The sequence below is a fragment of the Arachis duranensis genome, chromosome 3 (assembly GCF_000817695.3).
Source record: "Arachis duranensis cultivar V14167 chromosome 3, aradu.V14167.gnm2.J7QH, whole genome shotgun sequence".
In the NCBI taxonomy this organism is placed as follows: domain Eukaryota; kingdom Viridiplantae; phylum Streptophyta; class Magnoliopsida; order Fabales; family Fabaceae; genus Arachis; species Arachis duranensis.
In genome coordinates, this window is record NC_029774.3 from 52,213,239 (window position 1) to 52,236,742 (window position 23,504).

The 23,504-nt window shown below is 39.2% G+C and overlaps 1 protein-coding gene, 1 long non-coding RNA gene and 1 other non-coding gene across 6 annotated transcripts; all 3 read left to right on the top strand.

Annotated features, from left to right (window-relative positions):
• Positions 1 to 1,815: 1,815 nt before the first annotated feature.
• On the top strand, positions 1,816 to 4,096 carry LOC107479401 (uncharacterized). 4 transcript variants are annotated; one of them, XR_002372362.2, is made up of 4 exons: positions 1,816 to 2,053; positions 2,203 to 2,645; positions 2,737 to 2,787; positions 3,875 to 4,096. It is a non-coding gene; the product is annotated as an uncharacterized LOC107479401 (long non-coding RNA). The 4 variants fall into 4 exon arrangements; XR_002372364.2 differs by having other exon boundaries at positions 2,245 to 2,645; XR_008007231.1 differs by having other exon boundaries at positions 1,816 to 2,645; positions 3,872 to 4,096.
• A 7,694-nt stretch (positions 4,097 to 11,790) lies between these two features.
• On the top strand, positions 11,791 to 11,894 carry LOC127746461 (small nucleolar RNA R71). Its single transcript, XR_008008080.1, has one exon. It is a non-coding gene; the product is annotated as a small nucleolar RNA R71 (small nucleolar RNA).
• A 10,319-nt stretch (positions 11,895 to 22,213) lies between these two features.
• On the top strand, positions 22,214 to 23,281 carry LOC107479403 (uncharacterized). Its single transcript, XM_016099542.1, has one exon. It carries the CDS (start codon positions 22,214 to 22,216, stop codon positions 23,279 to 23,281), a length of 1,068 nt encoding a protein of 355 aa, XP_015955028.1.
• Positions 23,282 to 23,504: the final 223 nt, after the last annotated feature.

Below are 23,504 nucleotides of genomic sequence, written 5' to 3' on the forward strand. Positions count from 1 at the left end.
CACGGTTTTGGAGGTGACCTAAAAGGGTCTATGATCACGGTTTTTTACAGTGACCAAAAAGGGGCTATGGTCACGGTTTTTCAAAAAAGGGTGACCCAAAAGGGTCTATGGTCACGGTTTTGGGGGGTGACCTAATGGGGTCTATGGTCACGGTTTTTTGGGTGGCCTAAAAGGGTCTATGGTCACGGTTTTGGGGGTGGCCTAAAGGGGTCTATGGTCACAGTTTTGGAGGGTGGCCTAAAAGGGTCTATGGTCACGGTTTTAGGGGTGACCTAAAGGGATCTATGGTCACAGTTTTTTACAGTGACCAAAAAGGGACTATGGTCACGGTTTTTCAAAAAAAGGTGACCTAAAAGGGTCTAGCGTCATGGTTTTGGGGGTGACCTAAAGGGGTCTATGGTCACGGTTTTGGGGGTGGCCTAAAGGGGTCTATGGTCACGGTTTTTGGGGGTGGCCTAAAGGGGTCTATGGTCACGGTTTTTTATAGTGACCAAAAAGGGTCCATGGTCACGATTTTTCGAAAGGGTGACTTAAAAGGGTCTATGGTCACGGTTTTGAGAGTGACCTAAAGAGGTTTATGGTCACGGTTTTTCAAAAGGGTAACCTAAAATGGTCTATGATCACAATTTTGAGGGTGACCTAAAGGGATCTATGGTCACAGTTTTAATCATTTGAGTTTTAATTAATTAAGATTTTTATGTATTTTTTATTATTTTAAATATATTTTCTTTTTAAAAATTTTAATAATTAAAAACTAATAATAATTTTATATGATTTACTTTAAATATTAAAATTTGAAATCTAATTTTATAAATAAAAAATTAGGTTGAATACTATTAATAATTTTAAATTAAAAATAATTTAAAACTTAATAATATAAAAATTAATTTTTTACACTAAAAATTTAACCATTAAATAATAGATTATTAAGTTTTGTGGATTAATAATTAGGGAAAAAGCATAGACGACGCCGTTTCTTGTTTATTTGAAATACATGAGAACCAAATTGAAGGAAATTGAAAACCCCCGCGGCCCTCTTCTTTCTTCCCCCAATTCATAAAACTGTGACTGATGGAAATCGAAACTTGAAAACCCTAGCCCCTTGTTGCTGCCACCGTCCCAAGCTCTTCAGCGCCACCGCCGTCCCAAACTCCGCGGCGCCATCGCTTCTTCCCCTTCCCTGTTTTGCAAAACCTAGAAAACTCAGCACGTCGTCTTCATCTTCGTCGGCTTCGCTGTTCATGGTTTGGAGTAGCACGCCGTCCGGTTGCCGCTTGCCTTCATCTCGCATATCGCCTTGTCTCGCCGGTTGCCGTCCGTCGAAGGTTAGTAGCCTCCACTTCTTCTTTTTGGTTCACTGAAACATGTGTTGGATTTTGGTATTTTCTTCTTTTCAGTGCGTTTCTCACGCCCTTTTGATGGGAAAGAAAAAGTGGAGTCATGTGCCATAGATTTCGTAGGTTTTGAGTTTGATATTGTTTCTATTATTTATGATGCCATTTTGGAGTATTATTTTAAGCTATGCCCCTACGTGTGCTTGTTGAATTCCCTCGATAACCAATTGGAATTCAGGGCGCGTACCGTTTTCGTGCGATGAGAAGAATCAATCAGTAAAACAGGACAAGTTAACATATGGTATAAAGAATGAATGAATGGGATCAAACCATGGAGGAAACAATGAGACCCTGTTCGTTGGGAATGCTTTTGCCATACCTCAAAACCCAGTATCGGTTCTTTGTCAATTTTACACCTACCATTCTTTGATTACCCTAAACTTGCGGCTGCTAGTGCCACACACACTTTGCCCGTGGTGAGTTGGTTGTGCCCTAGCTACCAGAACCACCATTTCTGAACTCTTATTGCTCTGTAACAATCCTATAGCTCAGGCAAGTCAATTTTTCGTTGTGAATCCTTTTTTTCAAATTGTGTTCTGTGTAGCTTGTAGACTGGTTGTGCCCTTGCATTCAGTTATTATTCTATGTTTGATATTCACAATTTCATACAGGATGCTGCTGTATTAATTGCTTTCCTGATTTCTGTCGTGTTCCACGAGGTTTGTGTCTCTCTCTAATGCTATTTTATCTAATGAAAGAAGCATCCATTATTTTCTTTTCTCTGGTTTGAGAAGTTGAAGGAAGGTGATGTTGCCCCAGTCGTAGTCATTACCTCTGAAGTATTATTTCTCGTTTTATCCTTGAGAAGTTGTCAGTGTGGCTAATGCCGCTGCTATTTGTTCGGCTCAAGACTGTTGCTGCTGCTACCAGTTAGGATGAACGGGTCAGGCTTAATTTATGTGGATTTCGACACATTGAGGTAGGGGATTCATTTCCAAACTAAACATTTTAAATCATGAATGCCAATAAAGTGTTAGATGAGGCTCTTCTAAAATGCAAATAGTTTAAAGAGTAAAGTGTTGTATATATACAAACACTTATGATAAGAAAATTAATCTTCTTGCCTTAGGCTTGTTTGTATGTTTTACATTTACTTCTAGCAGCTGGTAAGTTATCCTTCTTAGTTACTGAATGAACAATACAAGGCTGGATTAATTTCACACAAATTTTATTCATGAGGCAAGGAATTCTGAGAGAGCAGCCAAAAACTTGAGAAACAACAAATTGATCAGGGTTCCTCATGTATTCTGGGTATGATAGTCTTCATTATTTTCCTTTCAGTGGAATACTTAGTGTTTACTATAATACTTTTACCAACATAGTATGATATTAATGCATGCAGGATTTGACTAGCAGGCAAGTCCTAACAATGCAGTTTTATACAGGGCAAAAGGTATGTTCTGAATAATATCTTTGTTGTTACATCAAATTGCCAGGGACATTTTTACTTTGCTGATGTATAACTGCATGAATCATGATTGATTTTTTGTTGTTACACCACTACTTTGCCATTACCCTATTAAGGTACATACCTTGTTAAATTAATAGTTTCATTTTATTTTATTTTATTTTAATTAATTAATTATTAATTAATTATGGTCCTGCTTGACTTTTGCTGAAGTCATATGCCTCTGTGAATATGATAATGATCTTTATCTATATGTGAGGAGAACAAACCCCATGTGCATAAGATTTTATACTCTATTAGTGGTGCATGAATAATGCATTTCCTTATTAGCTTCCTTTGACACTTTATCGATGCTGTTAATAATTAACTGCCTTCAAAGTTGCTTGAAAAATAGCTCATTATAGAAGGAGATGAAAGAACTTTAATAATTTGTGTCTAGTTGAATTTTGTTGGCATAATTTTGACTCCGATCTACTTTTATTTGTAAGCTTGAAAATATATTTTCAGTCATTTTCACTTTAATGGATAGTGATTTGAATTTTGAAGTTGTGATAAGTGATTTGTGATTAGTGATTTTGTTATGCTGCTGGTTTGAATTAATTTAGGGGTGATTATTTGTTATGCTGCTGTATAGAAAATTTTTTAAAATCATGTATAGAAAATTCTTGTTATGCTGCTGGTTTGAATTAATTTAGGGGTGATTAATTCTTGTTCGCTGGTGTTGATTACTTGATTTGTTTGATGGGTTGGAAGCTAATAATAGTATTTCGGTATTACCTTGTTTTTTAAGCTTCTATTTTTGTTGTGGTTGTTTTTTTGTGCTGGAATTTTTTAGAGTTTTAAGCTACTTCAACAGGGGAGTTGAAGTTCCACTCAAAGATAGATTAAAAATATATAAACATTACTAAATGGCTCAAAACCTTAGCAAATGCTCCTTGTTATTTAGTGGTTGAAATTTTCATGTTGATTGACTTATTTAACTTGTGCTCCATATTCATTACTCAACTGTACTGCATGCATCATCAAAAACATTTTTGTTCTATTCTAACTTCTTTATTTCTTTTGCTAGCAGGAGGACATGATGTGAAGAAAATATGTTCTATACAAATATAAGATGGGATGGGTCTTATAATGATTTTGGTTATCTAACTATATTATTTTGATGTGTTCTTTACATTTTGATAAGAGACGTTATAAGGTATTACATGTAATGGATAAATTACACCTTATTTTGATTAGTATTGTAATGGATATCTAGTTTTTAATGAAACTTTCATGATTTACATTTATTGAATTTCTCATTCTTAGATTTATTTTGTGATTATCATCATTTTGGGATGTGATTATGCTTTTAAAAAAAATTTCATAAAATAAAATAGGTTACCATAGATAAGCTATAGCCACGGTAAAAACCGTGACCATAGATAAGGCTATAGTCACGGTGAAAAACCGTGACCATAGATAAGGCTATGGTCACAATTTTAAGGAGGGGTGACCATAGAAGCTATGGCCACGGTGAAAAATCGTGACCATAGATAGGCTATGGTCACAATTTTAAGGAGGGTGACCATAGAGTCTATGGCCACGGTGAAAAACCGTGACCATAGATAGGGCTATGGTCACGGTTTTAGGTGGGGGTGACCATAGAGGCTATGGCCACGGTGAAAACCGTGACCATAGATAGGGCTATGGTCACGGTTTTAAGGAGGGGTGACCATAGAGGCTATGGTCACGGTGAAAACCGTGACCATAGACAAGGCTATGGTCACGGTTTTTTACCGTGACCATAGATTAACCTATGGTCACGGTAAAAAAACGTGGCCTAAAGTGTCAGATGTTGAAAATTGAAACCGTGACCATAGATAAAAAAACCGTGACCATAGACCTATGGCCACGAGAGAATAGACCACGGTAAAAAACCGTGACCATCTGTTGTTGATTAGTTAGGAGAAAAACAAAAGTTAGAGAGCATAATTAGAGAAGGATAGAGTGATTACCCTATACACTAGAGGGATTAGAGTGTATATACATCATCAGTGAGGGTTCTATACTTAAATTTTCATGTTCCCTGCTTTCACGAGTTATCTTCTTGCAATTTTATCTGTTTTACTGTATAGTGATAGAATTAATGGAATTTGATTTGTAATTGTTTTGAAGAGCTTGTTTACTTTTGATCAAGTGGGCAAGAATCATATAGTTGCATTTGTATATATATAGGTTGTATTACATTGCATGAATTTCTACATGTTCAGACTCATTTGTCTTATCTTCTTCAATGGACATGCTAATGTTTAAGTGTGGGGATGTTGATAAACCACTATTTTATGGTTTATATTGTGTATAATTATGTGGTTTTATCATGATCCTTACCTAATTATTCATTAATTTAGCATGCATTTATATTTCCTTCCTGGAATTATTACATGGTTGAAAACTGCTTCCTAGAGACTTTTTATTACGCATTTTAGTTCTCCCTTATCCCATTCGATGCCGTGATCTGTGTGTTGAGTGTTTCAGGCTTTATAGGGCATGGATGAGTTGGAGATTGGAAGGGAAGCTAGCAAAAATGGAAGGAACACAAGAAATTGAGGAGACAACCAGCGAGAAGTGACGCGGCCGCATGGCTCACGCGTCGCGCGGAAGAGGAGAAATCGCAGTGACGCGGCCGCATAGCTCACGCGATCGCGCGAAAAGGAAAAGAACAAGTGACGGGGAGGCGTGAACGACGCGAACGCGTGGCACGAAAAAACGTGAATGACACGTCCGCGTGGACGACGCGATCGCGTGACATGCGCGATCTGCATAATTTGTAGATTTCGCTGGTGGCGATTTTGGGCCCTGTTTTGACCCAGTTCTCGGCCCAGAACAGCAGACTAGAGCCAGAGAACATGCAGAAACGAAGGACAACATTCATTCTACACAGTTTTGAGTTTTTAGATCTAGTTTTACTCATCCTCTAGGTTTTCTCTCTACAAAATTGGTACTCTTAGGATATTATTTTTCTACTGCTTTTGCATTGGGATATTGAGAAGAGTCATTACCTCATCAAGACTTCGTCATTCTAGTTCATTTTCTTTACTTGGCTTTACTCTTCCATGTCCTTTGCTTTGTTAATTTTACCATTGGAATATTATTAGGATTTATTCAATATAAGGATTATTCTTATTTTAATTGGATTATTTTTAATTTCTATTTACAATGTTTTTATTTAAATTCTTCTCATATGTTATGAATTTTGCATTCACAATGAGCGAGTAGTTCCCTAACTTGATGGGGAGTTGATTGAAAGGAACCAATTGAGTTGGAAGGCTTGAAAGAAGGATTGTAATTGGGTTACTGTTGGATTGCCTTCTAGTCACTAACACCAATCCCTTTTAATTAAGTGGGTTGCAATTTGTGAACAGACGTAGCATTCCAACTTGTTTGACTTTCCTTTGCCTAGTAAAGGATAACAAAACAAAATAACTTTTAATTATCAATTAATCTTGAGAGTATTCCAACTGTAATAGGGATTCCAACTAATCAACTCCCAGTCAAGGCTTTTATTTACATTGTTCAAATTCATCAATTTAAATTCCTGTTATTCAACTCAAACCTTTTTGAAAATATCTGATTAATAAAATAGCATACCTTTCTGCAACTCGTTGGGAGACGACCTGGGATTCATACTCCCAGTATTTAAAATTTGAATTTCTGTGACATATTTCTAAATTGATAAGTGGATTTCCGGTGAGTTAAGAACTATACTTGCAACGTATACATTTTAGTAATTTTTAATTCACCAATTTCCGCTGCATCATTCTCCAAAATGCCAAGCTCCCTTCTAGTTCAAAACTACTCATATATATACTACTCTTCTTGATCTTCTAGTCAGCTCTTTAAGTCTTGGATATGGGCCTTTGATCTTGAGTTGAAGCAGTTACAATCTTCAGTGGGCTCAACTTTGCTTGCAGAAAAAGTGTAAGTCAGGCATGGGTGGACATTAGTTAGGACGTTAGTGGTGTTAACGTTAAGTGAAAATGTGGGTTCGAGAACGTTAGTGGCGATCACCTTTTTCACTAACGCTCCAAACCAAATTGATCCACGTTAACTTCAACGTTAGTGGCACTAACATGACCACTAACATTGCCTCTTAGTCCTTCGCAGACGTTATTGGCATTCACTTTACCAATAACGTTGCTTCTCAATCTTTCGCAAACGTTATTGGCATTTACCTTTACCAATAACGTTACTCTTTGCTTCTTTTCCCCACGTTAGTGATCCACGTTAGTGTAACTAACGTGGCCGTTAATGTGGGCATGCCCGAGCTTTGAGAGTGTTAGTGACACTTACCTTTGTCACTAATGCTTCAAACGCCCCCTTCTTCCTATGTTAGTGCCTCACGTTAATTGCATTAACGTGACCACTAACGTGGTGGTGATTGCCATCTCCAACGTTAGTGACAAAGGTGAGTGTCACTAATGTTGGCCTATCATTCCTTGCTCTATGTTACCCTTCACGTTAGTGGTCTTAACGTGACCACTAACGTAGGTAATATTGGCTTAGTCCAACGTTAGTGACAAAGGTAAGTGTCACTAACGTTTGTGATTGCTTTCTCCTCCCACGTTAGAGTTCACGTTAATTGGATTAATGTGACTCTTAACGTGGCTAAGTGTACCCTTTTAGAACATTAGTGGTATTCACTTTTACCACTAACATTGGAGCCCCCTTTTCCTCCACGTTAGCTACCACGTTAATGTAATTAACATGGCAACTAACGTGGGCTATGATGGCTTCGAAGGCGTTATTGGTGATCACCTTTTCCATTAACGCTGCAAGCTTCTTCCCATTCCACGTTAGTGGTCACGTTAATTAGATTAACGTGACTACTAACGTGGCTCTTCTTTGCTTCCTTTGTCCTGAAATCAAGCAAATAAAGTGCATCAAAGCTCTGTTCCAAGTCATGAGATCATGCATTATCCATTTTATCATTCAATTCTTGCATAATTCTCATGAAATCATGTAAAGTTCACAATATTTGCTTGAATCAAGGTGTAAGTGTATATCTACCCAAAACATGCGTATTTACTAAGAAATTGCATGAAACTACCCTAAAACAGTAAAGAAAAGGTAAGTGAAACTGGCCAAGATGCCCTGGCATCACAACACCAAACTTAAAGCTTGCTTGTCCCTAAGCAAGTACTGAAACATAGCAAAGATGAATGAAAGAACATAGGAAAGATGAATGAAAGAACAAGATAAACAACTCATTATTATAGAAGTCAAGTTCTTGGTCTATGGGGTTTCATGCATAGCAACTTAGGTTCATTCCTTTACTGGTTTTTAGGTCCTTATCATGCCCTTGAACACTCACTTGATTGCACCCTATGAGACTTCTTATTTATTGATCCTCCCTTCTTTTCCAGGGTTTATTGCATTCTTGGGCTAAGTGCTCTGTGAGAGGGTGACTCTTTAAGATAAGCTTTCAGCCAATACTCCCGAACCAGTTGCTTCAAGGTGCTAGGTGTTAAGACACCCCTAAGGACTTACTCCCTCAAGTCTCTTTCCCCCATACATGCATACCACAGGCATATGGTTTGTTACTTTCTTTCTTGAGACCTTGGTGTCCAGCACCTCTTTGGGTTACTAAGTTCTCTGTAGCAAAGGTTGCTCTTGATAGTAGACTTTCAGCTGATAATCCCGGGTTAGTTAACCTAAGTTACCAAGTGATAAGGCACACTTGAGAGCTTATTCATCCAAGCATATCCCTTGCACGGGGGCACCACAAACACATGCCTCAAGACTCAAACCCTTGGTGTCTAGCCTTATTTCTTATTATCTTTCTTTCCTTTTCAAACTCTTATTGTTCTTTCTCTTTTTCTTATTAGGATCTTGTTGGTTGCCTAGTCTCAAAGGATGTGTTTCAATCATGTGATTTAGAGCATATAGTTGCCTATATACCTTGTTGGTAAACCAACTTAGCTAATCAATTACCATACCACAAACATTGAGAACTTACTTCACAAGATAAATGCCACTCTTGTTTTTCATAGCATTTTCTTTTATTTGACTTAAAGGACAAGCATATATGTAAACAAGATGAAAATGAAAGCCAGGGACTTAGACCAGCACACTTATATGTGAATAAAGAGGAACAAGCAGAATATGAATGTCTCCTGAGAACAATATTCAATCATACTTTCAATTAAAGTACTACAACTCAGAGACAGTTAAATATAGTACAACCTCCTGATGTCTTCCTATTTCTTCCTTGTCATCATCATCTTAGCTTTTGCATCCTTGTTTGTCTCCTTGGATGATGATGTATGATTATTCCATGAGATTGATTGAATTCCTGTAAAACTATTAGAAGTTGCTTGTTCCCCAAGAACTTGAAAAATAGTTGGCATGCATGTATGCTTGTGAATTTCTGAAATTAATTTGGTGTGTGAACACCAAACTTAGTTCCTTGCCTAATGCAACAAATTGAATACATGCAGAAACCTCATGTGCTTTTATTAAGAAAACAATTATGAACTAGAAAAGCAAACTATGCATTAGAGATTAAACATCTGCCAAGTAGTTTCTCTGTTTGTTAGAGCAAATGCTTTATCATTGAAGGGTTACAATGCACTCTTCAGATGGAGTCTTTGGTGGAACACCAAACTTAGAGTTCCACATTTACCCTTGGAATATTTTGGTGTGCAACACCAAACTTAGCTCCTCACAATATAGAGAACTCTACTTGAATCTTTTATTGAGACAATAATGAAAAGAAAACTACTTCAGGCTGGTTGCCTCCCAACAAAGCACTTTTTTAGCGTCGCTAGCTCGACAGTTGTCCTTTGTCAGGGTGGTTGGTAATGCTTCAAATCTTCCCCTCTTGCAGTGAATCTGTCTCCATTGGCTTTATTAAGAAGCTCTACATGTTCCAAGGAAAGAATTTTGCTAATGGTGTACACTTGAGGCAGCTGAGATGGGATGGTGAGGAGATGAGGTGGAATAGATGAAAAATAAGCAGAGATCACTTCATCTCCTGGAGAGAAATTCTCTGTAGGGATCTTCTTGTTCTTCCATCCCCTTGGGGCCTTTTTCCTTGTTTCCCTTGATATTGCCTTGCTCCTTGTGGTTTTTTTTTTCAGAAAGATTTTGTTGCTGGTCTCATATGACTCTGGTGGGTCTAGCTCCTCTTGGGTTACACATGGCTGTTGTTCCTTCTGACCACATTGCTTGTCAACCAGAGGAATTCTCAGGTGTATTGTTTGTGCTTCCGTGCTTGTTTCTTCCATCAATGCCTTATTGTGCTCTTCCCTTGATTCTTTGGTTTCTTGATCTACTTCTTGTGAGGGTTTAAATACATTGAAGGTGTGTTGTTCATCATGTATCCTCATTATTAGCTCTCCTTGCTCCACATCTATAAGTGCCCTGGCTGTGGCTAAGAATGGTCTCCCCAGGATGATGTGATGGATGTGATTCTCTTCCATCTCCAAGATAACAAAGTCTGTGGGAAGGAAGTAGTTCCCAATATTCACTAACACATTTTCAACCACTCCTATTGCCTGTTTTTGAGTTTTGTCAGCCAATTTGATGATTACGTTCGTGTGTGTTTGCTTATTGATTTGAAGTTTTTTCGTGAGGGATAGAGGCATTAAGTTGATGCTTGCTCCCAGGTGACAGAGTCCCTTATCAATCATTGTTTCTCCTATAGCACAGGGGATGTGAAAACTCCCTGGGTCCTTCCTTTTTGTAGGTGGCTCTATTTGAATGAGAGCACTGCACTCCTTATTCATCAGTATTGTTTGCCCACCTTTCAGTGAACTCTTTCTGGTCAGTAGCTCCTTTATGTACTTGATGTATGAGGGCATCTGCTGGAAAGCCTTGATGAACGGTATGTTTACATGAAGAGATGCAAACATGTCGAGGAACCTTGAATACACTCTCCTTGCTACACCAGCCTTGAGCCTTTGGGGAAAAGGTGCATATGGGTTCAGAGTCTCCTTTTTTTTTAGCTCCTTCCTGTGTGTGGAATTGGGTGCTTGATTTCTCTCTTCATGCTTTTCCTTTGGATTGTCTTGAGAGTGTTCTGTTTGTGTGTTTACTTCTTCCACACTCCTCTCATTACTTATAGTGATCATCTTGCATTCTTCCCATCTTACTTTCTTTGTTTCTCCTCTTGGGTTCTTCTCTGTGTCACTTGGAAAACTATTAGTAGGCTTGGAAAACTGTTGAGATAGATATCCCACTTGGGACTCCAGCCTCTTGATGGTGTCTCCCTGGTTTTTGATATTGGCTCGCACTTCATCCTTGAACACTCTGTTGTCTTGGACTTCCTTACATATACCTTCAAGCAGAGTCTCAATTCTGGAGAGTCTATCTTCGGTTGGTGATGGTGGGTTGAGGTTAGGAGGTTGAGAGTGGTCATGTTGGTTTTGATATGGATGTTGAGAAGGGTGGTTAGGTGGGTGTTGATATGATCTCTGTGAGGGATGTTAGTGAGTTACATTGTTGTTGAGATTGTGGTTGTGGCGTCTCTGGTCTTGGCCTTGGTCTTGTTGATTTTCCCACCCAAAATTAGGGTGGTTCCTCCAACCAGAATTATAAGTTTTGGAGTATGGATCATGGGTCTGCCTAGGTGAATTCCCAATATAGTTGGCTTGTTCCCAGTCACCTTTTTCTCCTGTATTCACTCCTTCTTGAGCTGGTGATGAAGTGATGACTACTGTAACTTGGTTCTCTTCCATCTTCTTGGTAAGATCAGCTAAATGCTTGGTGATTATCTTATTTTGAGCCAGCAGTGCATCCATATGGTTCAGCTCCATCACTCCTCGAGTGTTGCTCCTTTCAGAAGCATAGAAGTAGTCATTCTCAGCTACAGTCTCAATGACATCTATGGCTTCTTCAATGGTTTTCTTTTTGTTTAGAGACCCCCCTGATGAATGGTCTATGGCCTTCTTTGATTCGTAAGAAAGACCTTCATAGAAAATGTGCAGTTGAACCCATTCGTTGAACATGTCTGGTGGGCACCTTCTTGTTAAGTCCTTAAACCTCTCCCATGCCTCATAGAGAGTTTCACCATCTTGTTGCCTGAATGTTTGTACCTCAGCTCTCAACCTGTTAATTTTTTGAGGAGGATAGAATCTCGCCAAGAATTTGTTCACCACATCTTCCCAATTTGTTAAACTCTTCTTCGGGAAAGATTCCAACCATTTAGATGCTTTGTTCCTGAGTGAAAAGGGGAACAAAAGCAGTCTATAGGCATCAGGATGAACATCATTAGACTTCACAATGTCACATATTCTTAGGAAGGTGGTTAGATGTTGATTGGGGTCTTCTTGGGCGCTTCCTCTGAATGAACAGTTGTTCTGAACAAGGGTGATGAGCTGTGGTTTTAATTCAAAATTATTGGCATGTATGGTTGGCTTTTGGATGCTACTTCCATAATTTCTTGGGTTTGGATTGATGTATGAGCCTAGAACCCTTCTTTCTGGCCCAGCATGATTCTCAGGGCCTTCTTTGGCATGGTTGTGAGCTTCTCCTTCATGGTTGTTTTCCAGGTTCTCCTCCATGTTTGTTTCAAAGTACTCCTCCTCTTCCTCAGCACCAAAAACTCTTTTCCCTCGTGCTTCCCTCCTTTTTCTAAGGAAGGTCCTCTCAGGTTCAGAATCAAAGGAAGTTGAAGCTCCGCTTCTTCTCCCTGTCATTCAAATAACAAAGCACACAGCTAGAAAGAAAATGAAGAAATTATTATTGTTAGAGTAGCTGTTAGTGTGAGTGGTGCAATTTATCAAACAGTTAGTGGATTAGTGAATAAAATTGTAAATAACAATAGAAAAAAAGAAAACAAAAACAAAGAGGGGACAGGGGAGAAGGGAGAAAATAACTGAAACTGAAGGTAAATGACTAGATAAAATAAACAAGCAAAAGAAAAATGCTCAATCTAGTGATCTTCCAACTTAATCATTGTTGATACAAAATCAATCCCCGACAACGGCGCCATAAACTTGATGCACGAAAACTTGTATCTCAATAAATCTCCCTCGGCAAGTATACCGAATTGTCGTCAAGTAAAAACTCACAATAAAGTGAGGTCGAATCCCACAGGGATTGATTGGTCAAGCAACTTTAATTGGAGGAATGTTCTAGTTGAGCTAAGCAGAAGTTGAGTTGATAATTGCAGAAAATTAAATGGCGGGTAAGTAAATTGCAGAAAGTAAATTGCAGAATCTTAAATGGGGATTTGGGGAGATGAACATAAAAGTAAATGGCAGAATGTAAAGAGAATGGGTAAGATCAGAAATGGGGGATTCATTGGACTTAGGAGATGTTACATTCTCCGGATCAAGTTTGTTCTCATCTCTTCCTCAATCAATGCATTCATTGATCTCATTGGCAATCTTAGATGATTGGATCCCAATTTCTTGGCAACCTAATCTCTCTAAGCTTGAACAATTGCCTAATTCCTTGATTTTATTGCTCATGGGAAGAGATGAAGTATGGTCACTGATTATACCACATGTATTTCCAAATCAAAGTGTTGGGAGGATTATATGTCACTATATCCATCCAAACCCCAATCTGGTCCAACATGAGAAAGCATTTCTAGCATGATCTCCTCATCCCTTTTCCAAGGCTTTGAGGAGATCCAATTATGGAGAGTTTCTTTTCCAAGACAACTAACCAATTGATTTAAGATCGAAAGCTTTCTAGTAAATCAAGAGAAAAGAAAGAAGAAGAAGAATGAAAACTATAATTGATCCATCAAATTACAACAGAGCTCCCTAACCCAATGAAAAGGGGTTTAGTTGTTCATAGCTCTGGAAATGGAAGATGATAGAGAAGAGTATATTCTAAAGTAAACTAGAAATTGCAGGAAAAGTAAATATACAGAGTGTAGTTCTCCAAAATGCTAAGCTCCCTTTTAGTTCAAAACTACTCCTATATATACTACTCTTCTTGATCTTCTAGTCAGCTCTTCAAGTCTTGGATATGGGCCTTTGATCTTGAGTTGAAGCAGTTACAATCTTCAGTGGGCTCAGCTTTGCTTGCAGAAAAAGTGTGAGTCAGGCATGGGTGGACGTTAGTTAGGACGTTAGTGGTGTTAACATTAAGTGAAAATGTGGGTTCGAGAACGTTAGTGACGATCACCTTTTTCACTAACGCTCCAAACCAAATTGATCCACGTTAAGTTCAACGTTAGTGGCACTAACATGACCACTAACATCGCCTCTTAGTCCTTCGTAGACGTTATTGGCATTCACCTTTACCAATAACGTTGCTTCTCAATCTTTCGCAAACGTTATTGGCATTCACCTTTACCAATAACGTTGCTCTTTGCTTCTTTTCCCCACGTTAGTGATCCACGTTAGTGTAACTAACGTGGCCCTTAATGTGGGCATGCCCAAGCTTCGAGAGCGTTAGTGACACTTACCTTTGTCACTAACGCTTCAAATGCCCCCTTCTTCCCATGTTAGTGCCTCACGTTAATTGCATTAACGTGACCACTAACGTGGTGGTGATTGCCATTTCCAACTTTAGTGACAAAGGTGAGTGTCACTAACGTTGGCCTATCATTCCTTGCTCCATGTTACCCTTCACGTTAGTGGTCTTAACGTGACCACTAACGTAGGAAATATTAGCTTAGTCCAACGTTAGTGACAAAGGTGAGTGTCACTAACATTGGTGATTACTTTCTCCTCCCATGTTAGAGTTCATGTTAATTGGATTAACGTGACTCTTAACATGGGTAAGTATGCCCTTTTGGAACGTTAGTGGTATTCACTTTTACCACTAACGTTGGAGCTCCCTTTTCCTCCACGTTAGCTACCACGTTAATATAATTAATGTGGCAACTAACGTGGGCTATGATGGCTTCGAAGGCATTATTGGCGATCACCTTTTCCATTAATGCTGCAAGCTTATTCCCATTCCACGTTAGTGGTCACGTTAATTAGATTAACGTGGCTGCTAACGTGGCTCTTCCTTGCTTCCTTTATCCTGAAATTAAGCAAATAAAGTGCATCAAAGCTCTGTTCCAAGTCATGAGATCATGCATTATCCATTTTATCATTTAATTCCTGCATTATTCTCATGAAATCATGTAAAGTTCATAATATTTGTTTGAATCAAGGTGTAAATGTATATCTACCCAAAACTTGCTTATTTACTAATAAATTGCATGAAACTACCCTAAAACAGTAAAGAAAAGGTCAGTGAAACTGGCCAAGATGCCCTGGCATCAGAGACCCCACACTCAACTTCTAAGTTTGGTGTTGAGAGGCCACAACCATGCTATAAGCATCTGTGAAGCTTTGTAAGAGCTTCCTGTCAAGCTATTGACATTAAAGAAGCGCTTATTGGGAGGCAACCAATTTTATTTATCTATATTAATTACTTTTTCATTTTATTTTCCATTGTTATTATATGTCTTCTTTAGGTTGATGATCATGTGAAGAAACAAAAATAGCTGCAACATTAAAGCAGGAAACAAAAACAGCATAAAAAAAATAGCACACCCCGTGGACGAGCTTACTGGCGTTTAAATGCCAGTGAGGATAGCAAAATGGGCATTTAACGCCCAGTCTGGCAGTATTCTGGGCGTTAAACACCAGAAATGGCAGCCAGACTGGTGTTTAACACCAGAAAAGGATGTCTGGTGTCTGGCTGGTGTTAAACGCCAGTAAGGGTAGCAGAATGGGCGTTTAACACCTAGTTTGGTAGCATTCTGGGCGTTAAACATCAGAACTGTGAGCCAGACTGGTGTTTAACGCCAGAAAGGGGTATCAGCCTGGCGTTTAATGCCAGAAATGCCACACAGAGGGTGTTTAAACACCAAAAAGGTGCAGGGATGAGAAATCCTTGACACCTCAGGATCTGTGGGCCCCACAAGATCCCTACCTACCTGAAATCACTCTCATTTCTCTTCACACCTTTCTATAATACTCTTCCCCATAATCTCTTCACTACTCACATCCATCCACTATTTCCCGTCATACAACTCACCTACCCCCACCCACTCAAATTCATACCATTTTCCTCCCAAACCCAACCCCTATCACACGGATTCCCTCTCCCCCTTACCCTATAAATACCCCTCCTTACTCCTTCATTTTCATGCACCACAAACACTCCCAACCCCCCTTGGCTAAACCACTCCTCACCTCCATCTCCTCCATTTCTTCTTCTTCTCCTCTTTTCTTTCTTCTTTTACTCGAGGACGAGCAAACCTTTTAAGTTTGGTGTGGAAAAAAGCGTTGCTTTTTGTTTTTCCATAACCATTAATGGCACCTAAGACCGGAGAAACCTCTAGAAAGAGGAAAGGAAAGGCAATTGCTTCCACCTCTGAGTCATGGGAGATGGAGAGATTCATCTCAAAGGTCCATCAAGACCATTTCTATGAAGTTGTGGCCAAGAAAAAAGTGATCCCCGAGGTCCCCTTCAAGCTCAAAAAGAGCGAATATCCGGAGATCCGACTAGAGATTTGAAGAAGAGGTTGGGAAGCTCTCACCAACGCCATCCAACAAGTCAAAATCTTAATGGTTCAAGAGTTCTATGCTAATGCATGGATCACTAAGAACCATGATCAAAGTGTGAACCCAAACCCAAAGAATTGGCTCACAGTGGTTCGGGTAAAATACTTGGATTTCAGTCCAGAAACCATGAAGTTGGCATTCAATTTGCCAATGATGCAAGGAGATCTTCATCCTTTCACAAGAAGGGTCAACTTTGACCAAAGGTTGGACCAAGTCCTCATGGAAGGCTTGACCTAAAACCCATGGCTAGACGATGGTTAGAGTTCATCAAACGCTCTATCATTCCCACTAGCAACCGGTCCGAAGTAATTGTGGATCAGACTATCATGATCCAGAGTAACATGATTGGAGAGAAAGTAAAAGTTCATGAGATCATACCTCTAGAACTATACAAGGTGGCTGACAAGCCTTCCACCTTGGCATGGTTAGCCTTTCCTCATCTCATCTGCCATCTATGTAATTCAGCCAAAATTGTCATAGAGGAAGACATCCTCATTGAGGAGGACAATCCCGTCACTAAAAAGAGGATGGAGCAAACAAGAGAGCCCACTCATGGACCTCAACAAGAACATGAGCACATCCCTTATCAAGAAATCCCTGAAATGCCTCAAGGGATGCATTTTCCTCCACACAACTATTGGGAGCAACTCAACACCTCTTTAGGAGATTTGAGTTCCAATATGGAGCACCTAAGGATGGAGCACCAAGAGCACTGCATTATCCTCCATGAAATTATAGAAGACCAAAGAGCCAAGAGGGAGGAACAACAAAGGCAAGGAAGAGACATTGAGGAGCTCAAGCACTCCATAGGATCTTCAAGAGGAAGAACTAGTTGCCGTCACTAACGTGGACCCATTCTTTAATTTCCTTGTTCTTATTTTTCTGTTTTTCGGTTTTCATGCTTTATGTTTTGTCTATGTTTGTGTCTTTATTACATGATCATTAGTGTCTAGTGTCTATGTCTTAAAGATATGAGTGTTCCATGAGCCTTTCACCTTTCTTAAAATAAAAATGTTTCTATTTGCAAAAGAACAAGAAGTACATGAATTTCGAATTCTATCTTGAAATTAGTTTAATTGTTTTGATGTGGTGGCAATACTTTTTGTTTTCTGAATGAATGCTTGAACAGTGCATATTTTTGATAGTGAAGTTTATGAATGTTAAAATTGTTGGCTCTTGAAAGAATAATGAAAAAAAGAAATGTTATTGATAACCTAAAAAATCATAAAATTGATTCTTGAAGCAAGAAAAAGCAGTGAAGAACACAAATCTTGCGAAAAAAATAGAGAGAAGAAAATGGAAAAAAATAAAGAAAAAAGAAAAGAAAAGAAAAGAAAAAGCAAGCAGAAAAAGCCAGTAACCCTTTAAACTAAAAGGCAAGGGTAAAGAGGATCCAAGGCTTTGAACATCAATGGATAGGAGGGCCCAAAGGAATAAAATCCTGGCCTAAGTGGCTAAATCAAGCTGTCCCTAACCATGTGCTTGTGTCATGAAGGTCCAAGTGAAAAGCTTGAGACTGAGTGGTTAAAGTCGTGATCCAAAGCAAAACGAGTGTGCTTAAGAACTCTGGGCACCTCTAACTGGGGACTCTAACAAAGCTGAGTCACAATCTGAAAAGGTTCACCCAGTTATGTGTCTGTAGCATTTATGTATCCGGTGGTAATACTGGAAAACAAGATGCTTAGGGTCACGGCCAAGACTCCTAAGTAGCTGTGTTCAAGAATCAACATACTAAACTAGGAGAATCAATAACACTATCTAAATTCTGAGTTCCTATGGATGCCAATCATTCTGAACTTCAAAGGATAAAGTGAGATGCCAAAACTGTTCAGAAGCAAAAAGCTACTAGTCCCGCTCATCTAATTGGAACTAAGCTTCATTGATGTTTTGGAATTTATTGTATATTCTCTTCTTTTTATCCTATTTTGTTTTTAGTTGCTTGGGGATAAGCAACAATTTAAGTTTGGTGTTGTGATTAGCGGATAATTTATATGTTTTAGTATATTTTTATTACTTTTTTATGCAAAAATCACATTTCTGGACTTTACTATGAGTTTGTGTGGTTTTCTGTGATTTCAGGTATTTTCTGGCTGAAATTGAGGGACCTAAGCAAAAATATTATTCAGAGGCTGAGAAAGGACTGCAGATGTTGTTGGATTCTGACCTCCCTGCACTCGAAGAGGATTTTCTAGAGCTACAGAAACCCAATTGGCGCGATTTCAATTGCGTTGGAAAGTAGACATCTTGGACTTTCTAGCAATGTATAATAGTTTATACTTTTCCCAGGATTTAATGGCCCAAACTGGCGTCCAAACGCCCACCAGGGACCCTTTTCTGGCGTAAAACACTAGAACTGGCACCAGAACTAGAGTTAAACGCCCAAACTGGCATCCAAGCTGGCGTTTAACTCCAAGGATGGCCTATGCACGTGAAAGCTTCAAAGCTCAGCCCAAACACACACCAAGTGGGCCCCAGAAGCAAATTTCTACACTATCTACTCATTTTCTGTAAACCTTAGTAACTAGTTTAGTATAAATAGCACTTTTGACTATTGTATTTATGATCTTTGGAAATATCTTTTAATCTTTGGATCACTTTTGGGAGGCTGGCCATTCGGCAAAGCCTAGACCTTCTTCTCTTATGTATTTTCTACGGTAGAGTTTCTATACCTCATAGATTAAGGTGAGGAGCTCTGCTGTTCCTCATGAATTAATGCAAGTACTATTATTTTTCTTTCAATTCATGCCTACTTATTCTCCAATATATACTCTCGTACTTAATTCAGTTAAGTCAGAATGAAGGGGGTGACCCATGACAATCACCCACAATCTTCGTTACTCACTTAACCAAGATCTGCGTGCCTGACAACCACAAAGCGGTCTACATGATGTTCAACGTAGTCATTGGATGACAGTCGGAGTATATTCTCTTGGGTCTCTTATCACGGATTCGCATCACCTCTCCTGACAACATAGCATCCGAATTCATGATTAGAACCTTTATGGTATAGGGTAGAACCAATAGACAGCATTCCTGAGATCCGGAAAGTCTAAACTTTGTCTGTGGTATTCCGAGTAGGATCTCGGAAGGGATGACTATGACGAGCTTCAAACTCACGACTGTTGGGCGCAGTGACAGTGTGCAAAAGGATCAAGGGATCCTATTCCAACACAAGTGAGAACCGACAGATGATTAGCCCTGCGGTAGCTGTGCTTAGTGTTTTTTAACCGAGATGAGAAATCCGACAGTTGATTAGCCGTACAGAAATGGTAGTCAGACCATTTTCACTGAGAGGATCATACAGATTGCCATGGAAGGGAAGACGCATGATTGGATGAAGATAATATGAAAGCAGAGGTTCAGAAGCAACAAAGCATCTCCAAACGCTTATCTGAAATTTTCACCAATGAATTACATAAGTATCTCTATGTTATTTTCCATTTTATTTATCTTTTAATTTCAAATCCTCATAACCATTTGAATCTGCCTGACTGAGATTTACAAGATGACCATAGCTTGCTTCAAGCCATCAATCTCCGTGAGATCGAACCTTACTCACGTAAAGTATTACTTGGACGACCCAGTGCACTTGCTGGTTAGTTGTGCGGAGTTGTAAAAAGTGTGATCACAATTTCGTGCACCAGATATATTGTGAATAGCTTGAATTTTGGTTTGTTTGCTTGCTTGTTAGTTTTAGGACTTGTTTTCTTTGTTTCTTATTAGCTTTTGTTATTGTCTTCCCTTTTCCACTATTGTCTTCCTTTGGCTATGAGTTTGGTTGTAATTTGATAAACCCCGATTTTGTGGTTTATCTTGTGCTTAATTTAGGGGCTTTTGTCTATATTTCTCGCACTTATTCACAAGAAATGCATGGTTTTGTGTTCATTTCCTAATATTGCTCCATAATAGAAAACATGCTTATTTTGCCTTAGAATTGCTATATTCTAATCCTCTTTATTGCCATTTGATGCCGTGACGTATTTGTGAATGATTTCAGAATTAATAGGGTAAGAATGGCCTAGAAGAGAGAAGGAAAGCATGCACAAGAGGAAGGAACATGAAGATTTGGATTTTGGGAACTGCAGCATCGACGTGCACGCGCACATCACGCGTACGCGTGGATGAGGATAGCTAGAAGCGGCGCGCAAGGATGGACGCATCCGCGCAGGCCAGAGAATTCCAACTGACGCTCACGCACATTTGGCGCGCACACGTGGATCGCAAAAGCAATCGGCGTGCGCGCACGCATGGCGTGCACGAGCAGGAAGCTGCACGTGACCTCATTAAAGGAAATCATGCCTGACAATTTCTGAGGCTCATGAGGCCCAATTTCAAGTTGTTTCTACATGGAAAAAGACCCAAGGATGCTAGAGAGAAGGGGGGATCAATCATTTTTACACTAAGACACATTTTTCTAGTTTTTTGGGTTCTTTGTTCTTCTAGAGAGAGAAACCCTTGTTCTTATCTAGATCTAGCTTTAATTTGATCTTCCCTTGTTGAATCTGAATTGGAGTTTGTTAATTACTAGTTTTGATGGTTTAATTTGAATTTCTTTGTATACTTTTGCTTAGATCTTGTGTTAGTTTATGGATTCTTGTCAATTATCACTTTATACCCATTGCATGAACATTGTGAATCTTGATTTGTTGATGTTACATTGATGATTTCTATGCTTAATTGTGTTGTTTGAGTGATTGTAAGTTGATATTTGTTAGTGGGTTTTTGTTAATTTCAATCCATTTGCAATTTGAACATGTCTCTTGTTAATGCTTACCAAGTGTTTGATGAATTGTTTGCCTTGATTATGGAGTAGTTCTTTTTACTCTTGGCTTAGGCCAAGGGAATTGGGTAAACTTGAGTCATTGAGTCTAATGGATTTGATGATTTGGGAACCCTTAGTGGTCAATTTGATAGCCATTGACACTAGCCTACTACTAGGTTAATTAGTAGTGAGGTTAGACCTTATGGGTAGATGTTGACCAAACCATTTAACATACTTCAAGTATAGAAGTAGACTTAATGAGTTTGGTTTCTCATAATTGTCAAGATATGGTTATTAGACAATGATAGTGACCCCAATTCCCATGCCTAGCCAAGAGTTGATTTTATTATTCATATTTGAAAACCCAAATTTTTGATTGTCTTGCTTTAGTTGTAGCTATTGTCTAGTTGAGAGTAGAATTAAATTGAATGTTGTCTTCTTAGTTTGAAATTGCTTACATCTTGCTTAGTTATTTGAATTAGTCCCTTGCACTTTAGATTACTTGTTTGCGAAGATTCCTAGTTTACTTTCTCGCTCATGACTCACAACCCCGGATTTCTAACCAACGTTGAAGCACATGTTTGCCCATTCCTTGTGAGATGACCCGGGGTTTGAATACTTCGGTTATTTTATTGGGGTTGAAATTGTGACAACCAATTCCTTTCTAAATTTGATCCTCGAGGATTGTTGTTGGTAGAGCTATACTTGCAATGCAACTTCATTGAGAAACTCTCTTCCGACAATCCCCTTGTGTACCAAATTTTTGGCGCCGTTGCCGGGGAATGGTTTCAACATATTCCTTGATATTGGTTATGTGAATATGTGAATATTGTAGATAGTTTGTTTGCTTTCAATACTTAGCTATAGTTTAGCTTCTTTTATTTTTGTGCTATGACTCTCAAGTTTGATGACTCGGTCTCAACCAAATTCTAGCTTAGCCGATTTTGATACCTTAATTGAAAAAACTTTGTTACACACTCGGCAAGTTAGACGGCGGTTGGACTATACGGCTAATACTTCGGCCTCTCTTGAGGAACATACCCAATCACTAGACGGTACCGAGAGTGACTTGGAGTCTGCTACTTCCTATTCTTTTGTTGGCACTACTAATATATCTTTGCATTCTACAGGTGAACCATACATGGCGGAGCCACGCCAGATCACTTTACATGAGCAAGGAGCTCCGGATATTATACTTCAACCATTGCAAGCAAGGTATCCTAACCTTGATCCAAACTTTGAATTGAAGAGTAGCTTGATAAATCTACTACCTAAGTATCATGGGTTGCGGGGTCAAGACCCCATCCGACATCTAAAGGATTTTCAGGTTGCTTGTTCTACGGCTCGAAGGCATGGAGCCGATGAAGTGGCTATCATGGTTTTTGCCTTCCCTTTCTCTCTTGAAGCGCAAGCAAAGACATGGTTTTATTCGCTACCGGATGAGATTGCTACCAATTGGGATTTCCTGAGAAGAAAGTTTCTAGATAAATTCTTCCCACTGGAAAAGACCGACTACATCCGGAAGGAGATTTCAGGTATAATGCAAAGAGACCAAGAGAGTTTGTACGAGTATTGGTCTCGGTTCAAGAGGCTATTGGAATCTTGTCCACACCATGGAATGAACACTCACTTGCTCATTAGCTACTTCACCGGAGGTCTTTGTGTGGAAGATAGAAGATTGCTCATCGCTTCTAGCGGTGGTTCTCTTTCGAAAAACAAGACGGAGGGAGAAGCTTGGAGTTTGATAAAGGATGTTGCCGAAGCTACACAACATACAAAGGTAAGAAGTAATCCCCTCAAGGGTGTGGTAGAACCATCTCCTTCCGAATCAAGCCTAACCAAAGCACTTGGAGTCATGACCACCATCCTCACACAAATGCAAAAGGATCAAAAGGAATTCTACTCCATCCAAGCCGTCCAAGCCCCACATTCAGTTGCTCAACTTGAAGGCCCTCCTAGGATTTGTGGTTTGTGCTCTAGCACTACACATTACACCGATCAATGCCATCAAATTCAAGAGGAACATGCCCTTGTAGTAGCCAATGTGAATTACAACAATCGTCCACCCTATCCTTCTCAAGGCCAAAACCACTACCCTCATGGTAGTAATCAATATCAAGGATGGAGGGATAATACACAAGGGAGCAATCAAATCCAAAGATGGAACAACTCTTCTCATCACAACAATAACCAATCTTCATCTCAATAACACCACAACAAAAACAACTACCAACCCAACCAAAATCACCACAACCAAAACCAAAACAACTACACCAAGTACTAAGCACCACACCATAGACAACAATCTAACCAAACCTTTCCACCTCCCACCAATCAAGTTGATGAGCTTAGAGCCGCTGTGGATAAACGGGATGAGGGCTATAAGGCTCAATTCGAGGCCATGAGTGCTCAATTGGCCAAACTTGCCAACA